This window comes from Pongo pygmaeus, chromosome 18, assembly GCF_028885625.2.
Source record: "Pongo pygmaeus isolate AG05252 chromosome 18, NHGRI_mPonPyg2-v2.0_pri, whole genome shotgun sequence".
In the NCBI taxonomy this organism is placed as follows: Eukaryota; Metazoa; Chordata; class Mammalia; order Primates; family Hominidae; genus Pongo; species Pongo pygmaeus.
The window spans coordinates 50,260,116-50,280,526 of NC_072391.2; the positions used below are offsets into that span (position 1 = coordinate 50,260,116).

At 36.4% G+C, this 20,411-nt stretch overlaps 1 protein-coding gene across 21 annotated transcripts in view; it reads left to right on the forward strand.

Annotated features, from left to right (window-relative positions):
* The window catches only part of CHD9 (chromodomain helicase DNA binding protein 9), a 275,732-nt gene that overhangs the window by 100,419 nt on the left and 154,902 nt on the right, over window positions 1-20,411 (forward strand). For all 21 annotated transcript variants that reach the window (XM_054453479.2, XM_054453475.2, XM_054453480.2 and 18 more), the window contains one exon: window positions 653-2,268. In XM_054453479.2, the coding sequence (XP_054309454.2) occupies window positions 817-2,268 (1,452 nt within the window). In that variant the 5' untranslated portion in view covers window positions 653-816. The remainder of the gene's footprint in view (window positions 1-652; window positions 2,269-20,411) is intronic.

Below are 20,411 nucleotides of genomic sequence, written 5' to 3' on the forward strand. Positions count from 1 at the left end.
TTATGGCTCACTGCAGCCTCAACCTCTCAGGCTCAAGCAGTCCTTCCACCTCAGCCTCCCAGGTAGCTGAGACTACAGGTACACACCACCATGGCCGAGCAGTTTTAAAATTTTTTTCTGAGATGGGTGTCACACTTGTGGCCCAGGCTGGTCTCAAACTCCTGGGCTCAAGTGAACCTCCTTATCTAAAAGATACAACAGAAAATTAGAAGTTTCAAAATAATTTTACTTATATAATTTTTATTCTTAAAGTAGCTTTATTGAGATATAATTCAGACACCATACAATTCATTCATCTAAAGTGTGTATTTAGTGGCTTTTAGCATACTCAGAGTTGTTTATCCATTACCATAACCAATTTTAGAGCATTTTCATTACCCCCAAAAGAAATCCCATAAGCTGTAGCTAACACTCACCAATCACCAGTCCTTCTACCCACCCACCATGCCACCAGCTCTAGGTGACCCACTGATCTATTTTCTCTATATATATACTTGCCTACTTTTGACATTTTATATAAATCGAGTCATATCATATGTGGTTTTTTGTGACTGACCTCTTTCACTTAGCATAATGTTTTCAGAGTTCATTTTTGTTGTAGTATGTGTCAGTACTTAATTTCTCTTTATTGTTTTTGTTCCTTTTTTTCTAGGATTTTGACACTTCATGACATGTCATTATTTAGAGCAATAATGAATACTGACCTGTTTTGGATTAGTTGATGACCTTCGGAAATGATCCAATAATATCTACTATAGAGAAGCTGAATATACTCCATTTGGAGTGAACAGCCCGGATTGTTACAGAATTTTCAAGATGACGGATCCAATGATGGACTTTTTTGATGATGCCAATCTTTTTGGTGAGACCTTAGAAGGTTTGTCAGATGATGCATTTGTACAACCAGGACCTGTTTCACTAGTTGATGAATTGAATTTGGGTGCAGAATTTGAACCGTTGCACATAGATTCACTGAACCATGTTCAGGGTACTCCAACACATCAGAAGATGACTGATTTTGAACAGTTAAATCAATTTGATTCAATAAAATTTCACCATGTTAATCAATCTTTTGGTAGCCCAGCTGAACATGTGTTATCTCCACACTCTCAGTTTAATTGTTCTCCAATCCATCCCCAAAACCAACCCAATGGTTTGTTTCCAGATGTATCAGATGGCAGTCCAATGTGGGGCCATCAGACAGCTACTACCATTTCAAATCAAAATGGATCTCCTTTTCACCAACAAGGACATTCACACTCTATGCATCAAAATAAAAGCTTTGTGGCACACCATGACTTTGCCTTATTTCAGGCCAATGAACAACAAACACAGTGCACTTCACTACGCTCGCAACAAAACAGAAATAATCTCAACCCAGGGCAGAATTCTCTTAGCCAGTCTAAAAATTTTATGAATGTTTCTGGTCCACATAGAGTCAACGTTAACCACCCACCACAGATGACTAATGCGTCTAATTCACAACAGTCTATTTCAATGCAGCAATTTTCTCAAACGTCGAATCCTTCAGCACACTTCCACAAGTGTAGCAATCATCAAGAAGGAAATTTTAATGGACCTTCCCCAAATATGACTTCTTGTTCTGTCAGTAATTCACAGCAATTTTCTTCACATTATTCCTTTTCCAGTAATCATATATCACCAAACAGTCTACTTCAGTCCTCTGCAGTTCTTGCATCTAATCATACAAATCAGACTTTATCTGATTTTACTGGAAGTAATTCCTTTTCACCTCATAGAGGAATCAAGCAAGAATCTACTCAGCATATCCTAAACCCCAATACATCATTGAATTCAAATAATTTCCAAATATTGCATTCATCACATCCTCAGGGTAATTATAGCAATTCAAAATTATCTCCTGTGCACATGAACTTCCCAGATCCTGTTGACTCAGGAACTCAAATGGGCCATTTCAATGATCATGTAGAAACTAATGGCTTTTCATCTTTAGAAGAGAATTTACTTCATCAAGTGGAATCTCAAACTGAGCCATTCACAGGACTTGACCCCGAGGACCTCCTTCAGGAGGGTCTTCTTCCTCACTTTGATGAGTCAACATTCGGACAAGATAATTCAAGTCACATTTTAGATCATGACCTTGATCGGCAGTTTACTTCGCATCTTGTAACACGGCCTTCTGATATGGCTCAGACTCAGTTGCAAAGTCAGGCTCGGAGTTGGCATTCATCATTTTCTAATCATCAGCATTTACATGACAGAAATCACCTATGTTTACAGCGACAGGTATGTAGCTCTTTGCTTTTATTTTGGAGATTTGGGGGTAGGGTGGACTGTTAGTCATTGGGTTAGTTTTATATGAAACATAGTCAAGATTTCTCAAACTTGGTAATTCCATTAAGTGAACATACATATTTTGATATAGGTTTATGTTGTTTTACAAGTCTTGTATTGAAAGTGATTCACTGATATGCTCAAAGCAATAGATTAACTTCTATATTTAGAAAATTATAAGGTGTTAATACTTCTTTTGTGATGTTTATGAATACCTTTGAGAGAAAGTTATTTTATCAAAAACAACTTAATAATCATAATTAAAAGGGAAAAACCAGACTGGGAAAATTTTATTGCAAATACAATTAACATTGAGTTAATATTCCTATAAAAAGCTTTATAAATTAGCAAACTTTTAAGACCTCAGTTGATAACTAGATAAAGCATATAAGCTGAAATTCACAAAAAGGAAATTAAATTAGTAAACAAAACCAGAATAATATGCAGCTTTAATAATAAAAAATCAATTTAGAATGGTTTTATTTTTACCTATTAGAAAAATATGTTAAATGTTAATACTTAATGCTGGCAAATTTATGGTGAGATTTGTACCTACATGGCTTTGTTAATTGATGCAAATATTTTGAAAAGCAATTTGGTACTAGATTAAAGAATATAAAAATTCTCCATTTTAATAACCCAAACATAGCAGAAGTATATACCCAAAGATATTTATCTTAATATACTTACAAGGGACAGCTGAAAAAAGCATAGCTCATTATTGTAATCACGATAGACCATAGGCACTAAAAAGATTTTGAACACTAACATTGAGAATATGTTAATGATGGAGAAAAGAGTGTAATTCAAAATTAAGATCACAGTAAAGCAAGGTTAAGAGTGTGGCCTTTGGTACCAGACTACCTGGTTTAGAATCGTGGGTCCTTTTACTTACTAGTTGGGTGACTTTGACTTAGACAATTTCTGTGCGTCTCTTTTTCCTCATCTTTAAAATGTGAAATAATAATAGGATCCAGCTCATAGGGCTTTGGAAAGGATTAATAGATTTATAACACGTAAACATGCTTAGACTATGCCTAGCATGCAGTTAGAAATTAATACTTTTTTTTTTTGTTTTTTTTTTATTTTTCTTTTGAGACAGGGTCTCACTCTATCACCCAGTTTGAAGTGCAGTGGCACCATCAGGGCTCACTGCAGCCCCAACCTCCCTGGGCTTAGGTGATCCTCCTGCCTCAGTCTCCTGGGTAGCTGAGACTATAGGCATGTGCCACCATGCCTGGCTATTTTTTGTAAAGATGTGATCTTGCCATGTTGCCTGGGCTAATCTCGAGCTCCTGTACTCAACCAGTCCACTCTCCTCAGTCTCCCAAAGTGCTGGGATTATAGACATGAGACACTCTGCCCAGTCTTAAGTGTTTCTATTAATTATACTTTTTTTTCATAGTAGTATGAAAATATGTATATGGACCAGTTATGTTAGCTTATGCCTGTAATCCCAGCACTTTGGCAGATTGAGGTGAGAGGATTTCTTGAGGCCAGGAAGTCCAGGCCAACCTGGGCCATGTAACGGTACTGTCTCTACAATAAATACATTTTTAAAAAATTAGCCAGGTACGATGGTGCACTCCTGTAGTCCCAGCTACTCAGGAGGCTGAGGTGAGCAGATAGCTCAAACCCAGGAGTTCTAGGCTAAGGTAAGCCATGATCACACCACTGCCAGTCTAGGCATTAGAATCAGACCCTGTCTCTGAGAAAAAAAGAAAATTTGCATATGAAAAAAATACCAGAAGAAAATAGGTTTAAGTAGTGCAGTTTTTCCCTTACTTTCTACAATTTTGTCGTGAATATATTACTTTTATAATAAAAAATTAATGTAATATTTTATGTTTTTAAAAATTCTCTCGTTAAATTAAGGATTCATAAAATGCTTCAATACCTTGGTTACCTGTGAGATTCTGTGGACAATGAAATATACCAAAGTTCTTGAAATTAAATATTTAGGGATCCATTTTTCATTTTAAAGCCTTGAAGTATTTGAAAAAGAAAAAATCTTTGTCTTTCCCATTGGATTGACTTTAGTTCTATTTCTTTTTTCCTTTTTTGAGAAGGAGTCTCACTCTGTCTCCCAGGCTAGAGTGCACTGACACAATTTCCACTAGAGTGCACTGACACAATTTCCACTCACTGCAACCTCTGCCTCCCAGGTTCAAGTGATTCTCCTCCCTCAGCCTCCTGAGTAGCTGGGATTACAGGCATGTGCCACTATGCCCAGCTAATTTTTGTATTTTCAGTAGAGACAGGGTTTCAGCATGTTGGCCAGGCTGATCTCTGGTCTTGAACTCCTGACCTCAGGTGATCCACCGGCCTCAACCTCCCAAAGTACTGGCATTACAGGCGTGAGCCACCATGCCCGGCCACTTTAGTTCTATTTCAGAATGATATTTCAGCATATTTTTTGAAATGCCTAGGGAGATGTAGAAACATTTAAAAGACACTTATAAACCCTCCATCTCCCCTTCTTTTTGTGACATGAGTTGAGTATTGTGATTTTGCTCCCTCTACTGGAGGAAGATCAAGCATCTCAGAAGGACCCTGGGAAAACTTTCCACTGATTGAACTTAGGTGCATCTGTCTACTTTGTATGTAGGTTTCTGACTAGTTTGACCCATCATTTTTGTCCAGTGTATACTTGAAATTATGAGAGCTTATTGATTTATTTTTAAACATTTTATTCTTCTAAGACATTATCATTTTGATTCATTTTTTTTGTTGTTTTTGTTTTGTTTTTTAATTAATGCATTTCTAAACATGTTTCCCGGGCTTTAAAAAGTAGTAAGGACTCCTTTTTATAGATTTGGAATGAATGGAGGATAATTATAAATAACTAAAGCAGTCTCTAATGCTAGCATGTAGATAGAGAGCACTCCATCTGAGAGAAGTTATTTTCAGACCTACCTTAACCAACCTTTCATAAATCATCTTATTCTACACTGATAAATACGGTTTTAAGTCACTCACTTTTTTGTTTCAGTTTTTTTTTCTTGTTTTGTTAACTTGTTCGTTTTTCACATGTCCAAAAACTGATAAAGGGCAGTTTGTTTGGAATACTTTTTTGACTTATTGAAAGTCTATTCTCGGCCAGGCGCAGTGGCTCACGCCTGTAATCCCAGAACTTTGGGAGGCCGTGGTGGGTGGATCACCTGAGGTCAGGAGTTCGAGACCAGCCTGGCCAACATGGCAAAACCCCGTCTCTACTAAAAATACAAAAATTAGCTGGGCGTGGTGGCCCATGCCTATAATCCCAGCTACTTGGGAAGCTGAGGCAGGAGAATCGCTTGAACCCGGGAGGCTGAGGTTGTGATGAGCCGAGATCACGCCATTGCATTCCAGCCTGGGCAACAGAGCAAGACTCTGTCTCAAAACAAAAAAAGAAAAGAAAGTCTGTTCTCGACCAGGTGCCATGGTTTATGCCTGTAATCCCAACACTTTGGGAGGTTGAGACAGGAGGATGAGTTGAGCCTGAGAGTTTGAGGCTGCAGTGAGCTATGATTGTGTTGCTCCACTTACCAGCCTGGGTAATAGTGAGACCCTGTCTCAAAAAAAAAAGAAAAAAACAAAAACAAAAACAAAAAACTCTGTTCTCAAGTTTCCTATTACTTCTTAGTTTAAACAGTGATATTTGGGATTTGTTGATTGTGAGAGTGAAAAAGAGAGATGGATTGGTAGAGAGGATTATTATGATTATTGTATGTTGCATATCAGTTTTATATGTACGGAATTATAGGTCATACATCTTAAATATATGAAATGCAAATGATTTAATATGTGGAATTCATGACAAATTTTGACAGAGCGTAGACTTTTTTACCTATATAATTTTTGCATGTTCTGTATAGTTATGGTACTACATAGCTGAAATGTTATATTAATAAGGAGTTCTTATATTATTATGATGCTTCCATAGGTTCTATGGAAAGAAATTTTTTTCTGGGTTCTTTATTGGGCTTCTTTAACTCTCTTAATTGTAGTAATTTCATTTTAGACTAAATTAACATCACTACATGTGTATAGAAGTTAACAGATTTAAACATAATGAAGTGGCATAATTTTTTAGTTTATGAAAAAATAATTTTGAGGTACATTTTGTTAGAGCCAAAACAAGACATTCTTTAACCTACTGTTTAAAAAACCATGGATGACACTCTATTTAGAATTCTAGAATGCTTTAGTGAGAATGTTGAATATTTAAAGAATATTTCTAAGCCTTGCTTTTTTCTTTCTTTTTTTTTTTTTTGAGATAGTCTCGCTCTGTCATCCTGGTTGGAGTGCAGTAGTAGATCTCAGCTTATTGCAACCTCTGCCTCCTGGGCTTAAGCGATCCTCCCGCCTCAGCTTCCCAAGCAGCTGGCACCACAGGCACGCACCACCATGCCCCACTAAGTTTTGTATTTTTTTGTAGAGATGGGGTTTTGCCATGTTGGCCAGGCTGGTCTCGAACTCCTGAGCTCAAGTGATCCACCTCAGCCTCCCAAAATGCTGGGATTACAGGTGTGAGCCACCGTGCCTGACCCAGCCTTGCTTTTTTAAATTTCCCAACTATAGTGGGGTGATTGTAGATATCACTTCAAATATCTCAGCATACGCTAAAGTATGTGTCAATTGTTGACAACAGTGAATATTGCTGATTTGACTCTAGAATTTTACTGCTTAGAAAAGAGAGAGGAGCCAGGACACAGTGGGAAAAGAAGCCAGAGGGAGATGAAGAATAGTAGGGTTGTTGGGAGGAGGAAGAAAAAAGAAAAAAAGTGAGAAGCTATAGCAAGTGTTTCCAAATGTAAGTATGTACAAGACATAACATAGGGAAAATACTAGCTTATTTATCATCTCTAATTTTTGGAGCAAAGGAATTTTGAGAGAATAATACTCTGAACTTTTTATTGCTCTCATAACAAATATTTTCTGCTGTCTTTATAGCAGAATCTTCAGTTTTTGTCTTATTTGTGAAGTGGAAATAACATGTGGAGCACTGTGTGATCTCTCAATGTTTGTAAATTAAGTTTAGTGTAAAAGTTCTGTGTAAGCGAAACATGTTATGAGGGATGGCAGAACTGGCATTCAAAACAGGAAATAGAATTTTAAGATACACTCATACATAATGTTTTATTGCCTTTTGTATTTTGATAGATTTTGTACTTTGTTTATTACCTTGAATTATTATTTCTTTTCCTGAAGATAGAGAAATTTACATTACTTATAAACTTAAAAAAAAACTTTTAAAAGAAAGATAGATTTGAGCAGCCCATGTAAGGCTTTTTTTTTTTTTTTTTTTTTTTTGGTGGGGGACAGGGTCTTTGTCACTCAGACTGGAGTGCAGTGGGGCATGATGATGGCTCATTGCAGCCTCCATCTCCTGGACTCAAGCAGTTCTCCTGCCTGAGCCTCCCCTGTAGTGAGCCACCAAGCCTGGCTAACTTTTTTTATTTTTTGTGGAGACAAGGTCTCACTTTGTTGCCCAGGCTGGACTCAAACTTCTGGCCTCCAGCAATCCTCCCACCTCAGCCTACCAAGGTGCCTGACAAATTTAATAAATGGTTGTTATAAAAAAAATGGGTCCATATCAAAAACAATGTGAAGAATAAGTCATTTGTAATATTATTACCAAAAGATAATCACTGTTGCTGTTGTTTTGTAAGATTCCAGTGAGATCTCTTGTTTGTCCTTTTGCCATTTCCCATATACATATTTTTAATTTTTTATTTTTTGTTGAGACGGAGTTTCACTTTTGTTGCCCAGGCTAAAGTTCAATGGTGCGATCTTGGCTCACCACAACCTCCACATCCCAGTTTCAAGCAATTCTCCTGCCTCAGCCTCCCAAATGCTGGGATTACAGGAATGCGCCACCACACCCGGCTAATTCTGTAATTTTAGTAGAGACAAGGTTTCTCCATGTTGGTCAGGCTGGTCTTGAACTACCGACCTCAGGTGATCCGCCTGCCTCAGCCTCCCAAAGTGCTGGGATTACAGGCGTGAGCCACTGTGCCTGGCCGATATTTTTGAATTTTTAAGAAACAAAATTGAGATCATATAGTTCACACTTTCTGGCAAATTGCTTTTTAACCTTCCAATGAATATGTTGCATACATTTTCCATGGCATTAAGTATTTTTCTAAAAATGATTTTGAGTGGCTGAATAATTTGTAATGGTTTAGCAACCATTGTAATGTTGCTAAAGTTCCATATAAAAGTAAGGTTATTACTGAGATCTGGAAAAATCTGAATCAAGGTGATTAAAATATCTTCATATTTTATTGCATATATTACTGTAATAATTGAATTTAAAGTAGAAGCATAGTAATAAAAAATTAGAATAGGTAAGACTTATAGCATTTACATTGTGCCAAGCACTGTTCTGAATACTTAACATATGTTATCACACTGATCCATCACAACCATCCTTTTATTTGGATATGATTTTTTTCCTTCAATTTACATGGTTGGAAACTGAGATACAGAGAAGTTAAGTAATAAACCCCAAGTCACACAGCCGGTAAATGGCCGTACTGGATTCAAACCCAATTTGACTCCATTATTTCTGGCCTTAACGACTTTCACTTTACTTAAAAGCATATTAATACATTGTAATATTTAACAGTAATGTACTAAATGATTTCTTCCCACTTCTGCCATTGAAAAATTAAAAACTGGCTTTAGAATCTTTAAGTGGCAAAGATCATGCCTCTCATGTTTTCTGGCTATATTCACAATAGTTTATCTATTAGCAGAGGAAAAACCAATGCCAAAAGAAAACAAACAAAAAACTCAACTAGGCCAGGCGTGGTGGCTCACACCTGTAATCCCAGCACTTTGGGAGATGGAGGCAAGAGGATCACTTGAAATCGGGAATTCAAGATTAGCCTGAGAAACCATAGTGAGATCCTGACTGTACAAATATATATTTTGTTGATTAGCTGGGAGTGATGGTGTGCACCTGTAGTCCTAGCTACTTAGGAGGCTGAGGCAGGAGGATCACCTGAGCCCAGAAGGTTGAGGCTACCGTGAGCCAGGATTTTGCCACTGCACTCCAGCCTGGGTGATAGAGCAAGGCTCCGTCTCAAAAAACAAACAACAACAACAACAACAAAAAACTAAGAAGTGTTCTGACTTTGTTTTTTGTTTTTTGTGGTGGGGGGGAGGTTTGTTGTTGTTGTTTTTGAGACAGTCTCGCTCTGTCGCCCAGCCTGGAATGTAGTGGTGCAATCTCAGCTCGTTGTAACCTCTACCTCCCGGGTTCGAGTGATTCTTGTGCCTCAGCCTCCCAGGTAGCTGGGATTACAGTCATGCATCACCACGCCTGGTTACTTTTTTGTATTTTTAGTAGAGACGGGGTTTCTCCATGTTGCCCAGGTTGGTCTTGAACTTCTGACCTCAAGTGATCTGCCCACCTCGGCCTCCCAAAATGCTGGGATTACAGGCATGAGCCACCACTCCCAGCCATGTTCTGACATTTTTTATAAGATTATGTGTAAGACAATAGCAACAAATGCCCTAAAGGTAAATCCAATAATTATCTTCAAATATTTTGAAGGACTTTAGAGGTCATTATTAGGCCGTGTAAGTAGAAGTCACAGAAAAGCAGATTGTCATTTAATTTAAGGAAGAAGTTTGAAATAAAGCTCTTCACTGAAAGCAGGGAGATGGAATAGCTTAGATATGTCACAGAAAGAATTTCTGTAGCAGGTGGAAAATGGACTAAATTGGAAGGTTATTTCAACTCTTAAGATTCTATGGTTGTAATTTTAGGTTTTATTATAGGATATAACATTCATATTGCCTATTTAGCTCCTGAGTGGCAATTACAAAAGATGAAGAAAGGTAAACACATGACAAGTCCTCCACTATCCAATTATGTCAGGAAATTATTTGTTATAGATGAATAAATTTTCCAGATAGATGGAATATATTTTAGCAAGACTCAAAAACTTTAATTACATGGATCTTTTCATTCCCCCCACCCCAGAAGGTAATGGTGGTGGTGGTAGAATGCTCTGTTAGAACAAGATGAAAATAATTTTAAAGGGAGGTCTCATATGTTTACATTTCTGACAGTTATTCTTAATACCTCCAGGAATTACCCTAACTTAATGTATTCGATTGAAATACATTAGATATTTGAAAATCATCTTAAGCAGAAAGAGTTAATTTTATATATATTAGTTATTATAAAAGAGAGGAAAACCTATATAAAACTAAAGCAAAGAATTTGCTGTAGTTTGCTCACACCCAAGCTATTTGCTGTTTTTTTTTCCTAAGGTACTTTAGTTGTAGCATGCTATTTTAAAAAATGGTACCTTTTCCTAAGTCAAAAAAGCATCAGATATATGCACAATTAAAAAACTTGTCACTCTACTTTTGCCCTAAGCAAAAAGAAGAAAAATGACTTATAAAATATTTAGATTGTCTCCTTGAATAATTAAAACTTTTATAAGGTACCATCCCTCTATTTTTCAGAATTTGTTTAAATCTTTATGCCTTTGGCATGGTATTACTTATAAAAGTTTCAAAATTCCTAATTGTCTGACTAAGCCAAAGCATAAAATAGAAATTCTGTCTAGGAATTTCTTTCAGTTGTTTTTTCACTTAAAGTGGACTAGTTCTTGATTTTGTTATTTCTGTCAGATCTTCTGTATTAAAATGTTCTATTTTAACTGGGAAATTGTAGAATATTAGCTAGTCCTGAAATACATCCTAGTTATTAAACTATGTAGTATATTGTAGAAGAGTTAAGCTTTGTACTGCCTGTCAGGAATCAGAGTAACAGAAATTCCTGTTGTTAACATTAGCTTTAAGGCTATTGACCTCTAGCATGCATACTTAAGGGTAAGAGGTGAACAGAAAATAAATTCCAGGAGTATGGAAAACCCAGCTGTTGGTGAGAAATTTGTGGATTAGTGCAGTATATGAAGAATGTGAGACTGAAGCCAAACTTCAAAATAGGTCTCACAAAATTTTGTTGTATTTAATTGTATTTAGGAGGTACATTACCAGATACCTTAGGACTACTCAGTCACTTATTTATCATTATTGATATATGAAATATAAGATAATTTGTTAGGACCTACAGAGTCATCAAATTTGTTCCTATTATTGTAACATTAATACAAAGCTATTTTGAAATACTTAAGTATGGATGACAAGGTTTCTCTATTTGGGTAATTGGACTGAAATGATTTTAAATTAAGGAAATGTTTTAATACAATATGGTGTGGATATAGTTAGGAAGCATGGACTGCAGTTTTTGTTAAATAAAATCTGGTCATTTGCTTTGGTCAACTATGCAAATACTTTGCACATTTACTATGCAAGGAATACCTTACAAATTATGGAAAGAGGATAATCTTTGAGAGCTGTTTTTCCTACATAAGTATGTGTTTGTATGCCTGAAAACAGTACAGGTTTACATTGACCATTTCATGGATTCATAGAATTTTTGACCTGGACATGGTTTTACTCTATCCTCATATGCGAAGAATAAACAGGGTTAGAAAGATCATGACTTGCTTGCTGTCACATAAATAGTTATCATGTTCCTTTCATAGATCAAACTGTGTAGTGTTCAAAGGTGATCAGAAGTGACAGCAGTACCCACACTATGGACAGATGCATATTTAATAGGCCATATTATAAAATACAATTGTATCTGGTTGTCTTTGATTATTGAGAAATAATTTTTAGTTTTGTATGTGTCAATTTTAATGTCTAAATTTTTTATCTCTGTGTTTAGTGTTTAAAAATGTAACTTTACTGTACCTTGTCAAATGTAGGTATAAATTGTATATACATGTGAATGACCGAATTTTAAATAACATCTGTGTTTTAGAAATGTTGCCTTTTTAGCTCTTCTATTTGTTCAGTATTTATTAGATGTCTGCCATATGTAAGAAACTATGCCAGGCACTGAGGTTGCAGAGATAATTAAGAGAAAATTGTCCTACTTTCCTATTGTTCTATATTATTATTTCAGAGATGTTCTCTTTTCATTTCTGATTCATTTCCAGTTGACAGTGGTTTCTAGCACTCTCTTAGCCCTCTAGCTTAGTGATTTGTAATGAGTAATTTACAAACAAAGAATTAATTTTCATTCTACTTAAAGAAGGTGTTTCATGGCATTTGACAATCTGTAATTATCTGATTCTTCAAATACATATTATATACATAATATAATGTGTATCATATATACATATCATATATAGCTATCTAAGGTCCAATTGCTTTTGTAAATGACAGTGCCAAGAAAGTGGACCATTCTCTTTTTAGTTTCTATTCTACCTATATTTATTACAAATTATTGCAAAACTCTTACAAAAATGTGCTATAGCATTCAACTTTTATGAGATTTTTGTTAAAAAAAAGGATTATTGGTCACTTAGACAGATATTCTTAGATTATATTGTAAGATAAATTTCCTAGGATTTTCCCCCCAATTACATTAAGTGAAAGTAAGATTTTGGAAGTAGTTTTTAAAAATAATATAGGAAACATTGAGTATAATTAGAATTAGAAATAGTAATAACATTTGCTTTATTAATTAATTAATTTATTTTTTTGAGACGGAGTCTCCCTCCATCCCCTAGGCTGGAGTGCAGTGGCACGATCTCAGCTCATTGCAACCTCCGCCTCCTGGGTTCGAACAATTCTCCTGTCTCAGCCTCCCAAGTAGCTGGGACTACAGGTGCCTGCCACCACGCCCAGCTAATTTTTGTATTTTTAACAGAGACGGGGTTTTCACCTTGTTGGTCAGGCTGGTCTTGAACTCCTGACCTCAGGGGATCCACCTGCTTTGGCCTCCCAAAGTGCTGAGATTACAGGCGTGAGCCACCGCACCCAGCCTGCACAATATTTTTAAAAGTTATTTTACCCACATTATTTGAGTTTTTTAGTAGTACATTGGAATATATATAGATATATTAATATAAAAGTTGGTATTATTTCATGGAATTTACAGATTTGAGGTGTTGAGAAGGAAAGTGACCTCTAATGTAGATAGCTACTAATGGTTTAGTAGAAACTTGGCTCTAAATTTATTATGCATTTTATGGTACCTAACTGCCTTTTACTCACAGCAGCAAAAAAAGCAAACGTTCATAGAGCACCTGTTATGTATTAGGTTGGTGCAAAACTTTCAGTGGCAAAAATTGCAATTATTTTGCACCAACCTATCAGGTATTGTGCTAAGAACTAAAAGTACAAATACAAAGAGACTATTTTTGGGAGTGGAGGGGCAGACAGGGTCTGGCTCTGTTACCCAGGCTGGAGTACAATGGTGCAATCACAGCACACTGTAGCCTTGAACTCCTGGGTTCAAGAGATCTTCCCACCTCAGCCTCCTGAGTAGCTAGAACTGCAGGCATGGGCCACCACACCTGGCTAATTTTAAAATTTTTAAATTATAGCTGTGAGTCACCAGGCATGGTGCTTTGGGAGCACCAGCACTTTGGGAGGCTGAAGTGGACAGGTCACTTGAGCTCAAGAGTTTTGAAGCCAGCCTGAGCCTCATGGTGAAACCCTGTCTCTACTAAAAATACAAAATTAGCTGGGTGTTGTGGTGCATGCCTGTAGTCCCGGTTACTCGGGAGGCTGAGATGGGAGGATCACTTGAGCATAGGAGGTCAAAGCCACAGTGATCTGATATCATGCCCTGCACTCCAGCCTGGGTGACAGATGAGACCCTGTCTCAAAACATATAACTAAATAAAATAAAATTTTTTTGTAGAGATGGATCTCGCTGTGTTGCCCAGGACAGTCTTGAACTCCTGGCCTCGAGCAGCCCCACCTTGACCTCCCAAAGCACTGGAATTACAAGCATGAGCCATGGCTCCTGGCTAAAGAGGACTTTAAGGCTAGATCTCAACTGGTATTTTTGTTATGTTACAAGAAAAAAGGTAGCTCCAAGTCAGCTTAAAACAGTATCAGAAATGTCAATATTATGAATTTCTTTAAAATATCTGTATTGAAAGTCTCATTTTTTCTGATCTTTTATTTTGAAAAAATTTCAACTTATCGGAAAGGTGAAAGAACAGTACCCTTTACATATATTCACTAATTGTTAATTATTTTGCTACATTTGCTTTCTCATACTGTTTTTATTTCTAATTTTTCTTTGGCTGAACCATTTGACAGTAAGTTGTAGACATCATGGAGATGTTGCCCCTAAATATTTTAACATGACTCCCCTTAGAATGGGAACATTCGCCTCCATGAATACAAGACTTTTTACCACAACCAAGAAATATAACATAAAATAACATTATATACTATATAGTCCAAATTCAAAATTTTTAACTGGTCTCAATAATATTCTTTAGAGAGATATTTCGTTTAAATTTTAGGATCCAATCAAGGGTCAGGCATTACATTTAGTTGTTATGTCTGTTTAATCTCCTTTAATCTAATACAAGTGTTCCCTGTCCTTTCTGTTGTTCCATCCTAACATGACATTTTCTTAAAGTACAGGTACAAGCCAGTTACCTGTATTTGTTTGGTTATTCATAGTTCAGGTTAAGCAGTTTTTTTTTTTTTTTTTTGGTGAGAATGCTGTATCTATGATAGCTATTGGATCACATTAAGACACACGATGTTAGTTTGTCCCATTATTGGTGATGCTTGGTTTTCTCAGTATAGGTATCTTTTCACCTTTGTAATTAATCACGGGGATTTTTATATAAAAGAGTTAGATTCATGGATTTTTTTTAAAATCAGTTGTAAAAATCAGTGTGTTAAAAATCAGTGTACTATAATGTGTTATAAAAATGTGTTTATAAAAAATGTGTTATAAAAATTAGTGTGTTAAAAATCAATGTTGTAACCGATTGCCATCATTATTCTTTTTGAATATTTGGCCAGAGGAAGCCCTGTCAAGCCAACTCTGTGCTGTTTTAACAGATGCTCATTAATCTTTAAGTACTTCTGGTGCAAGAACTTTGTAATTACCCTGCCTTAGACCTGGAATGAGCCATTTCTTCAAGGAGCTCATTTGCTTTTTGATTGACCTTTTAAAATGTATCTTGGAGTACTAGTATTTTGTAATTTCATGTGTGTGTGTGTTATGTGTGTGTGTGTGTGTGTGTGTTGGAAGCTTGTGGTTATATGAACAAATTCCAGAAATTCTGATTGAATTTCACAGGTGCTTTGTCAACATCTCTGATTTTGTTTAGGCCCTTACTTAGTATTTTATTTAAGTTAAACTGATATTAAATAAAGGGGTTTATGTTTTTTAAGTTGGATACAAATTTTTGAGAACATACTATGTGCTAAGCACTGATATTCTAAGACAGCTTTGTCAATAGGATATTATAGATGAATTCAGAAAGTTTTTGGAACACTTATCATAAATAATACACTATATTAGGCATTCTGCTTTTTTTGGCAACTCATGAAGGAAGTAAGGCCCATGTAACAAATATGCATAACAAAAAGTAGTCCCAATGCATGAATCTCTAAAATAATGTGTATTAAGGCAGCAGTATAGACACAGATAATATATATAATAATTGTTGATAGATACTAAAATATCAGTTATACTTTAGTGTTTCTCCTTTGAGGATTGGCATATTTTAAATCTATTAATAAAAACAATTTAGGCCGGGTGTGGTGGCCCATGCCTGTAATCCTAGCACTTTGGGAGGCCGAGGTGAGTGGATCATGAGGTCAGGAGATCGAGACTATCCTGGCTAACACGGTGAAACCCCGTCTCCACTAAAAAATACAAAAAAATTAGCTGGGCATGGTGGCGGGCACCTGTAGTCCCAGCTACTTCGGAGGCTGAGGCAGGAGAATGGTGTGAACCTGGGAGGCAGAGCTTGCAGTGAGCCGAGATCACGCCACTACACTCCAGCCTGGGCAACAGAGCGAGACTCTGTCTCAAAAAAAAAATAAAAATAAAAATAAAAACAATTTAGTTGAAGTTTCTATTGACTGCCTAGTGTTTGAAAAGAGATAGACATATGACAACTACAAAAGTAATACATGTCCACTGAAAGTATTCAGGAAACAGTTTAGAAAGCACAAAACGACCAGACACTGTGGCTCATGCTTATAATACTAGCACTTTGGGAGGCCGAGGCAGGTGATCACTTGAGCCGAGGCATTCGAGACCAGCCTGAGCAAAATGGCAAAACCCCGTCTCTACAAAAACTGCCAAAAAATGTAGCCAAGTGTGGTGATGCGCACCTGCAGTCCCAGCTGCTCAGGAGGCTGAGTTGGAGGATTGCTTGAGCCCAGGAGACAGAGGTTGCAGGTGACAGAGGGAGACCCTATCTCAAAACAAACAAAACCACACACACACACACACACACACACACACACACACACACACAGCAGGAAAGTACCCCCTCATCCCACCAATTAGAAATAATCACTTTTTATGTTTTGGGGATATATGCTTTTAGTTTTGTACTCCATAACCATTTACCTATTTGTTTTCTATATCAAATTTTCAGCTTTATGGAGGTAAAATTGACATATAATAAACAGAACATATTTAAAGTATAGAATTGGGTAAATTTTGACATATGTATATACCAGTGAAATTAATATCACAGTGAAAATACAGAACATACGCATTACCCCCAAAAGTTCACTATTGCCTCTTTGTAATTCCTTCCATCTCCTCCTCCCTGCACCCAGACAACCACTGATCTGATTTCTGTCACTATATTTCCATTTTCTGGAATTTATATATAAATGGATTCAATAGTATGTACAGTTTGTATGGCTTCTTTTACTCAACACAATTATTTTGAGGTTCACCCAGTCATTGCAAGTAAAATATTTCATTCCCTTTTATTGTTAAAATAATATTTCATTATATGGATCTACTATAATTTGTTCATTCACCTGATGATGTATATGATTTCCCGTTTGGGGTTATTATCAATGAAGATGCTATGAACATTTTTGTGTAGTCTTGTGAAGACATATGTTTTTATTTCCATTGGGTAAATACCTGGCAATGGCTGGGTTTTTAATAGGTGTATATTTAACTTTTTACGAAACTAGGAAAATATTTTTCTAAAGAGATTGTACCATTTTACATTTCCTCTAACAGTGTCTAAGAGTTCCATTCGCTCCACATCGTTGTCAGTGCTTGATCTGATATGGTCACTGTTTTTAATTTTAGCCATACTGATAGGTGGAGATAGTGGTATCTGATTGTGGTTTTAATTTGTATTTCCTTAATGATTCATGATATTGAACATTTTTTTCATGTGCTTATTTCTATCCATATATATCCTTTGGTGAAGTCCCTGTTTAAATTTTTTGCCCACTTACAAAATTGGGTTGTTTGACTTGTTATTGTGTTGTAATATTCTAGTTGTCAGATATCTGTTTTGCAGATATATTTTCTCCCAGTCTGTGGCTTGCCTTTTTTTTTCTTAACAGTGTGTTTTGAAGGGCAAAAGTTGTTAATTTTGATGAAGTCTAGTTCATTACTTCTTTTTAAAAATAAAATTGTGTTTTGTTTCGTATTTAAGAAATCTATGCCTGCCCAAGGTCAGTGAAGATTTTCTCTTATGTTTTCATGTAGAAGTTCTGTGTTTTTCTTAAATGTTGGTACAGTTCACCATTGAAGCTATTCAGAAATTTTCTAGATGGGAATATTTTTAATTATAAATTTAATTTCTTTAATAGGTGTAGGTCTCCTTAGGTTATCTGTGTCTTTTTGAGTGAGTTTTTGGTAGTTCATGCTTTTCAAGATATTTTTCTCCTTTCATTCAAGCTGTTAAATTTATCAGTATAATGTTTTTCATAACATTTCCAGCCTTTGAGTATCTATACAATTAATTATGTACGTTTCTGATAATGGTAATTAGTGTCTCCTTTTCTTCCTAATAAGTATGGCTATAGGTTTACCAGTTTTATGGAATTTCATTGGGTTTTCTCATTTTTCTGCTATATAGTTAACGGATTTATGCTATCTTCATTATTTCTTTCTTTTGCTTTGCATTTAATTTACTTAATTTTATTTATTTTTTTAAGATGGAGTCTCGCTCTGTCACTCAGGCTGGAGTGCAGTGGCACGATCTCAGCTCACTGCAAGCTCTGCCTCCCGGATTCACACCATTCTCCTGCCTCAGCCTCCAGAGTAGCTGGGAGTACGGATGCCCGCCACCATGCCCGGCTAATTTTTTGTATTTTTAGTAGAGACGGGGTTTCACCGTGTTAGCCAGGATGGTCTCGATCTCCTGACCTCATGATCCACCCGCCTCGTCCTCCCAAAGTGCTGAGATTACAGGTGTGAGCCACCACACCCAGCAAATTTGTTATTTTTCTAATGTGGAAGCTAACATCATTAAGATCTTTCTTCTTATTCTGTTATAGGCATTTGATGCTATACATTTCCCATTAAGTGTTGTTTTAACTGCATCCCACAGATTTGTATTATGTTTCATTTTTATTCAGTTATTCAAGATAGTTTTGAATTCCTATTTTAAGTTTTGAATTCCCCCTTTAATTTCTTCTTCGGCCCATGGATTATTTTGAAATGTGTTATTTAGCCTGGGCAACATGGCAAAACCCACTCTCTACAAAAAAATACAAAAATTAGCTGGGTTTGGTGGCATGCACCTGTAGTCCCAGCTCCTCAGGTTGCTGAGGTGAGAGGATCACTTGAGCCCAGGATGTTGAGGCTGCAGTGAACCAAGATCATGCCACTACAGACTGCAGTCCAGCCTGGTTGATGGAGTGAAACCCTGTCTCAAAAACCAAAAAGGAAGGAAATGTGTTATTTAATTATATTTGCTTTCTAGAGACCTTTCTAATTTAATTCCATTGTAATCAGAGTACATAATTTGTATGTTTCAAATTTATTTACATTTATTTAGACTTGTTTCTTTTATATGTTTTACATTTGTTTACATTTATTTAGACTTGTTTCTATGGCTTCTATTAGTGGCTTTGCATGTATTCTTTGCTCTGTTACCTACTTTGTCTGATACTAATGTAGTCATTTCTGTTTTGTGTTTATATTAACATGGTATATCTTTTTCTGTCCTTGTACTTTTAACCTATTTATGTATTAATTAATTAATTTTTAAGACAGAACCTCACTCTGTCACCCAGGCTGGAGTGCAGTGGCGTGATCATGGCTCTCTGCAGCTTCAATGTCCTGGGCTCAAGCAGTTCTCCCATCTCAGCCTCCCAAGTAGTTGGGACCACAGGCACGTGCCACCATGCCCAGAAATTTCATTTTATTTTTTCTAGAGATGCAGTCTTACTTTGTTGCCTGGGCTTGCTTTGAACTCCTTTGCATACCCGATAATGTTTGAATAAATGCCAGATGTGAATTTCACCTTCTTGAGTAATGGGAAATTTTGTATTCCTCTAAATATTCTTAAGTTTTGTTCTGGGATGCAGTTAAGTACTTGGAAATCATTTTGTCCTTTTGAAATACACTTTTAAGCTTTTTTAGCCCAGACCAGCGCAATCTTTTGTATAGGGCTAATTTTACTCCCCTACTGACACAATAGCCTTGTGAGTCCTCTACCTGATGACAGTTAAAGTTTTTTACTGTGGCTAATGGGAACATGCTGATTTTTTTCTGGGTTTTGGGTAATCTTTTCACAGACAATTGCTGATCACTACTCATCTAGAACCTTTAAAAGGGCATCTCTGGAGGTCTTTCTCTGTGGAACTCTCTCCTCTCTGGAACTTTGCCATATAAACCAGTTACCTTGGGTTCTTGGCTTCAAGTTCTATCTCCAACTCAGGGAGCCTGCCAGATTTTACCTGCACTCCCTGTTCTATTCTGCAGTTTGCAGTAAGCTGGGGCAATAGTAGGTCTTAGTTCTCTTGTCTCCTTTCTCTCAGGGATTGCTGTCCTGGGCTGCCTGATGTACAATATCTAAAAACTATTGCTTCATATATTTTGCCTTGTTTTTCAGTTGTTTCAAGCATGAGAATAAATCTGGTCCCTATTACTCCATCTTGGCCCTAATCGGAAGACATACATCATTTTAATGACTGCATAATGTTTCATAATATGGAAGTGCCATAATTGTTTATTCTTCTTTGACAGTATGATAAGCATCATTATAGATACATTGTTGTGTATAACCATGATTAGATTCCTGGAAAAT